At 35.3% G+C, this 6,834-nt stretch overlaps 1 protein-coding gene across 1 annotated transcript; it reads right to left on the bottom strand.

Moving 5' to 3' along the window:
- Nucleotides 1–1,007: 1,007 nt before the first annotated feature.
- LOC117331624 (cytochrome P450 4F22-like) lies at nt 1,008–6,047 on the bottom strand (the record flags this gene model as incomplete). Its single annotated transcript, XM_033890453.1, is given in 6 exon segments — nt 1,008–1,070; nt 1,185–1,309; nt 2,326–2,453; nt 2,992–3,190; nt 5,290–5,454; nt 5,926–6,047. Coding segments are annotated over 6 exon segments (683 nt in total), but the record flags the coding sequence as incomplete, so codon positions are not given.
- Nucleotides 6,048–6,834: the final 787 nt, after the last annotated feature.

Here is a 6,834-nt window from a genome sequence, read left to right as displayed (position 1 = left end):
TTTTCGGTGTCGGTTGGTGTTTCCCCAAGTTCTGAAAAATGGGCTCATTCCTTACACAAGACATGTAAATGGTCTATTTATGAATTAACGTCATAGCTATATGTCCATAATATGACATCGCAATCGATTTCTTCCTGGCGCAGACAATGAGTGTTGATTAGTTATTAGTCTTTTCCCTAGAGTTCTAAGTGCGACCAGTTGTCAATAAACAAATGCGACCAGTTGTCAATAAACAAATGAAGGTAAAAAAGTGGTCATTTTATTGTACTTCTGCAATATACATTGCACTTGTTGATGAACAATAATTTGATAACAGGTTTACGAGCAAAACATACTAGGGAAAAACGGGGGTGGGGGGGGGATTAAGTGCATTGAGTAGCCCATTCAAAATAGCGCCGTCTTCCTGACATAAGGATACATCAACAACTTAACTGCTTATTCCCACACTTATTTGTCGCTTAGATTCTTTTCTGCTTTCTTAGAATGAATAGAAAATTCTTCAAATTCGAAATGAGGAAGAAATAGATAGCATGCTTTCATTAAAGGACGCTCTGTACACCAAGGAAGCAACAAGGTCAGCTATGAAATGATTTGAAGACTTCTCGGAGGAAGGTGGTCGAGAGAATATTAAATTTTAACATTTTGCACCATATATATTTGACACTGCTCTGTGAGATTTTAGTCAAAATGATTTTGTGTTATTGTTTCGTCATGGTAAACATTGCATTGTCCTTGCTCTGGGGAGAAATGGACATGATCACCCTTGACATTTCACGTTACCGTCCGACTTCATCACTGGCGAATATGTCTCGCCTCTGGTGAACAAAAATCCATATCTTCATATAGCAAGGGTAATGCATGTATAAATTTACATTGCCTTATTGATTTGATAACGGTATGTAATAAAATGTCATGTTCATTTATATGATATATATAGTGTAAAGATACGGCTACACCATAGGTTGCGATAACCATAGTGAGGTGTAACGGTTAGTAGTCCCTCCTACCTGATACGTTCCATAGTAAGTCTGGAAATCTCGTGAACGGCTTCAACATAAGGATGATTATCGCTGTAAGAAAGTAATAAGGAAATGTTAACACTATGAAAAGGAGAACTAATGTCAATTTGTCCAAATATTAATACACAGGGAATTCGCAAGAATTTCTAATTGGAGGATCATTACCGTTTCTGGATATCTCCATCATAAGACAGAGAGCAACGCAATATAATATCCAAGGTAGCCAGGTTTAAGGAATCCATAACGTCAACACTGTTAGCACTCTCCGACATTTGCGTAGCGAATTTGTCCTGTAACAGAAAAAAAAAGTTTATTGATTTAATGAAACCAAATGAAAAAAAAGGAAATACAGGTTTAATATTACAGCATTAAACTTCCTTGACTGGAAAGTTATTGTACTGTTATTTTTACAGAATTGCCGACAAATTGAATAAGATGTATGTATGTGGCTCACTGTGACATATTTTCTGTTTGTCATGCAAGTTTCAAAGAGAATGCGGATTATTATAAGTACGTAAGTACGTCTTTTCGAATTCTTTATAATATTCTGTTTATGTACTGTTTTATTATCCTTTTGAATCAATAAATACTGTTTCTACCACAATAGGTGCGTGCTATCAAACTCTCTAGGCATGGAATAATCATTAAGCCTGTTGAATAACATTCAGTTATACCACTCGTGGAATACACTCTGAATGCATGTTGATTGGTTGACACAGTGACCTTTCACTGGGACTACTTTTTAATCACGTGGCGTTTTGATTGGCTAACACATGAAGACCGCTTTACGGTGTCCGGAAATAATAAAAATAATAATAATAACACAAGAAGTAGTTCGCAGTTGTTTTTTATATATATATAATTATTACTTTGAAAATAATAAACATGTATTTGTTATGCAACGTTTTGTATTAAATTCTAATATTTCGACACAAGTCCAAAATTGTAAGATTTGCATATGAATTTAGTGGCATCCTTACAACCCAACCGATATTGTGAAAACAAAACACTTTGACACAAACATATCAATTTGGCATCTGATCACTTTTGTTTGGTAAGGTTTTATAGCGACAATGCAGAGAATGACTGTATCTGCTTTTTTATCTGCAAATGACAGAAACATGTGTCGATACATGTATCGGTATAGTCTGTGTAATTACAGGCATCAAATTACGAGGACTTGAGAGTCTGTTATTGCTATAATTAGTAGGTAACTAACGAAACCGTTCATTTCTTTTTAACTGTAATCAATTGGTACATCGGAACTCTTCGTGAGATAAAGAGTCGATTTGCTTGATTTACTTACCAACAAAATGTCCGCTGCTTCATTGAATATGTTTATATAGGGGCGCAAAACATCAAAATGAAAAGCTGGCGTGATCAGCTTCCGGTTCCGTTCCCATTTTGATCCATTACTGGTCACTAAGCCATCACCTTGGTAAGATTTTTGAAAAGTTTTAAATATATTTGACAGAAAACTTTCGTAAAGTACTTATATACTTTGCCTACGTGTAACCGAATCTAATATTACGATTTGAATATTTCATCACTTGATATGACATCTCGATTTTAGTCCACATAAATCTGGTTATTGACAATATACTCCAATTTATGAAACAGTATTTAACAAAGTTCAGTGTAAAGGTCATAAAATAGTAAGAACTTAAACATATCAAATCTCTTACTTCCATCTTATATCATGCACATTTAAGACATCATAAATATTGGTTCATTTGGTCTTAAGAATGTTAATATTCAATCTAAAACCACAAATTCCTACAACCCTGTTCACATTGTATCTAATTTATTAAACCTTTTTTCCCTTCGGCTCCCTTCATTTATTTGTAATTCATAACTCATTTGATATATTCAATTTTATATGACATCTCGTCGCAAATATTGCAGAAATGACGACAACAAATACTGTGTGTCAAATAGTGACAAGGTATCATCCACCTGCGTGTAATCTCACCGAGAAATGGAGTAAAGAGGCTGTACGGTTCGCCTGGGCCTTTCGGTTTTGGCTCATTTGTCTTGAGAATGACTGCAGCGGTATCAGGATGTATGGCCTGCAATTGCGGTATAACACTAATCCATTCAACCATCATCTTTTTGGGGTTATTTTTCATTAACTTTGCCACTGTTGTAACAAGGGATTCGGTAAAGCTCAGCTGAAACACAAAGACAGTAAACAAAGTACATTGACTGAGTTCAAATTTGAGTCCACCTGTATGAATACATCTACATCTTTCATTTAAAACTCAATATTCCAATTTAAGCGACAAAGATTTCCACACATAATGGCATAGTGGGTAGGGAACGTTATCTGCATGAAAGAGAAAATTTGTACATTATAGTTCAACAAGTTATGGTCTAGTCTATTAAATACAAAGGTCTTGGATTATGCTATCGACAAGGATTAATAATTAAAAGCTATACATGTACATAGTTGATAATTTTTGCCACTTAAGGAATGTCCAGAAAGCCGGTGTTGTTATAACCTCATGATTGTTGAAAAAATATAATCGATTCCTTATATCTATATTATGATTTTTTTTATTTATTATTTTTGTCTGTTAAAGCACTCAATAATTTTAAAAGTGCATTTGTTCATGTTTTAACTGTGAGGACGTCGGAGAACAGCCGCGGGAAAGTGTTAGACAGTTCTTGGCAAGGTTTTAGTCATAACAACACAAATAAAATGTAGTTCCATCTACAGCACTTATACTGTGTGAGATTTTTGGATAATTTAGGAGACCGTAACAACATTGGATTTATGTAAATAGAACACGTGTAGAAGAAGAATTCTGACGGCGGAGATTACAACCCGAGGTAACGCGGTCCCCGATGTTACTACACACTGTGACGGCGGAGAGTACTACCCGTGGTAACGCGGTCCCCGACATTACTACACACTGTGACGGCGGAGAGTACAACCCGAGGTAACGCGGTCCCCGATGTTACTACACACTGTGATGAGGCTAATGTTATTATGAAAAATGAAAATGAAAGCATACTGAATTAAATATTCTGTTATGTTGTAAACAGCGTAAACGTAAACAAAACCCAATCTCGTCAAATCGGCAAGTAATACCTAGTAGTGTCTATTCAACCATATTTTGAAGAAAAAAAGTAAGAGGAAAACCATTTGTTTACCTTTGATACTTGCATAGTATTTTATTGTTAAAACATTGTTAAAATGATGTTATGTACATTATACTGGTAACTCACCGTAGTTTTGTAACGATTAAAAAGTGATATCCTTAGTCTCTCAACTAGTTCAAAAAGAGTTTCTTCTTGTTCACAAATAGATCATAAGAAATTATTCAGTTTATTGTTTTGGTAAGAAAGCTGTTGGTTGCTAGAATTCTGTTGACTCTGTATTGCAACCATCTCAAAGATACATCATTTGTTGCTTTGAAAATGATTGATTGAAGGTTGTTAAGTTCAACTTCACCGAGTTCCATTTTTCACGTGTGTTTTGTATGAAACTTAATCCAAGAAAATAAAGATATATGATACAGGTCTCTAGAGCCTTTCTTGTTTTTACCCTTGAAACAAACATCTTACCGCACTTGCCAAGCCGTGAAAAGTGGAGAAAACAATATGTTCTGCAAAAAGACTCGTGCGAGTAGAGAGAGTTTTCAAACCAAATCTGCTAAGCATCTACTCTTTATCAAACCATTTTTGATAGAAGACTGGAAATTTATCTTGTTATGTGTACTATAACAAATAGGCAGTTTCATCAATACACGTGTATCAACTTCATTGCTTCCAATAAAACCATCGTAAGTTAAAAAAAAAAAAAAAAAAAAAAATTCTAGAATGGATCTTTATATTTTTATGATAGCCTTACAAAGTAAGTTTATTAATATCCATGTAACATACAAAGTATTCCAATTCGCGTATACAAGTAGGTTTCAATAGATGAGTCAATTTTGGTTGAGTTTTGAGTGTCTTGACAATAGAAATTTCACCATGCACACTTATTCTTCGTTAAACCAAATTGATTTAGATAGGCAATTTAGCTCTGGTACCTCTGCCAAAATTATTTAATATTATGCTAAGTACAATGAATTATGGATTTGCCTATTAAAGTTCTATTGTTTGAACAGATCGAGATGGGTAGGTGGACAGGTTAGGTCTAGGGATATGGGATGGATCGCGGGCATTTGGTTAAATTCATGGGGAGCTAAGTCCATCCAATACATCGTACCAGGTCGACACAATTAACAAACGAATAATTCTGGATTCATCGTGAATTACTCACGTGTGAAAGGTGCCCAAGCAGCCAATGTGATTCTCTTTTTGACTTAAATGGTTTGACCAGCTGACAGAACTTGTAGTACCTCCACAGTACTGGCACAACAAACCATAGTCCGTAACTGACCACGATGGCGACGACGACTTCTGTCAAACTCAAACCAAGCATGATCTGAAAAACAGAATCTCGACCTAACCTTCAAGACCATAGGACAAGAAATGTATTATTTCCGGTAGTATTAACCTATATGCAGTAGCTATACATAGCAATGTGATATCAACATGATGCCATGGTAACCCTTTACAAACCTTTGTTTAGGAAATGGCATCTGCTTAGTGTTTCCTATCTGATTTGACCTCATTAAACTAACTTAACAAGATGGTCACACCTCATCAAGTCATGGAAGCAGAAAAAGAGAAATGTTCAGCTGTACATACACGCTATACCAGAGGAGTCGAGGACGAATGAAGTTTGACTAGCGACTGAATATAGGTCAGACGTAGAGTCGGTCGGTGAAATGTGAACTGTTCAAACCACAACAGAATGTGCATACAAAGTTTTCATAGGCATTCATATATATGGTATACATATATTTTGGTAGATATATAGTAAGTATAGTATATCTAATCTATTGTGCCTTACCATGGAATGTCGTACAGTTTTATAATTAAGATGTTGGTATATTTCCTTAAATCGCTAGATATCACTTCCTGACATACAAGAAATCCGTGGCCTGAAATCCGTCAAGCTATACCGGATATTCTGTCCTAGTTTTTTTAAAACTTTGTGATAAACGGTGTGTTTACCGATTTGTGAGTAGACTTGCGAAAGTCCCTTAAGTTCCAATTTTATATTTTAATTACATTTTTCGGCATAGCCGTATAATTTTCTTTTGGCCCGGATATGACGCGACAGGTGGCGTTACTGGTCAAGATGAAGTATGTGATTGGTCAAGGTAGCGGTCAATGCAAAATACAGATATGCAGTTAAAAACGAAACAAAGTTAAGATTGAATGCAAGCTGAATAAGTGGATGTATCTTTTCAAATGACACATTAATAAAAATTATATTCCTGATTCAAATGCAGTCTTATTATCACCAAAAACGATTCAAACTGATATAATTTTGTTTTCTTTGCTGAAACACATTAGTTCGTTCATTTATTTCACCAGCAGTTTTATATTATAACCACCAGCATTAAAACTATGCCGTTTATCTTTTTCGGCATAGCCGTCTAATTTGGTTTTGGCCCCGGATATGACGCGACAGGTGGCGTTCTGGTCAAGATGAAGTATGTGATTGGTCAATGTAGCGGTCAATGCAAAATGCTGAATATGCAAATGTTCTGACATATACGGAAACAAAAATGGCTTCCAATGTGAATCGACTGCGGTTGAAAACTATAACAGCTTCCGCAATGAAGAGAATAATAGGAAAATGGGTCAAACACAATCCTAGAATTAAACTTGGGAAGCAGTACAATATATTGTAACAGTTCAAACATGAAAACAGCATTAATACGGACGCCGCTCGTATTCTGCTTGATTGTTT

The sequence above is a fragment of the Pecten maximus genome, chromosome 7 (assembly GCF_902652985.1).
Source record: "Pecten maximus chromosome 7, xPecMax1.1, whole genome shotgun sequence".
Lineage (NCBI taxonomy): Eukaryota > Metazoa > Mollusca > Bivalvia > Pectinida > Pectinidae > Pecten > Pecten maximus.
Note: the sequence above shows the minus strand (reverse complement) of the source record. Positions and strands in the feature narration are given on the sequence as shown.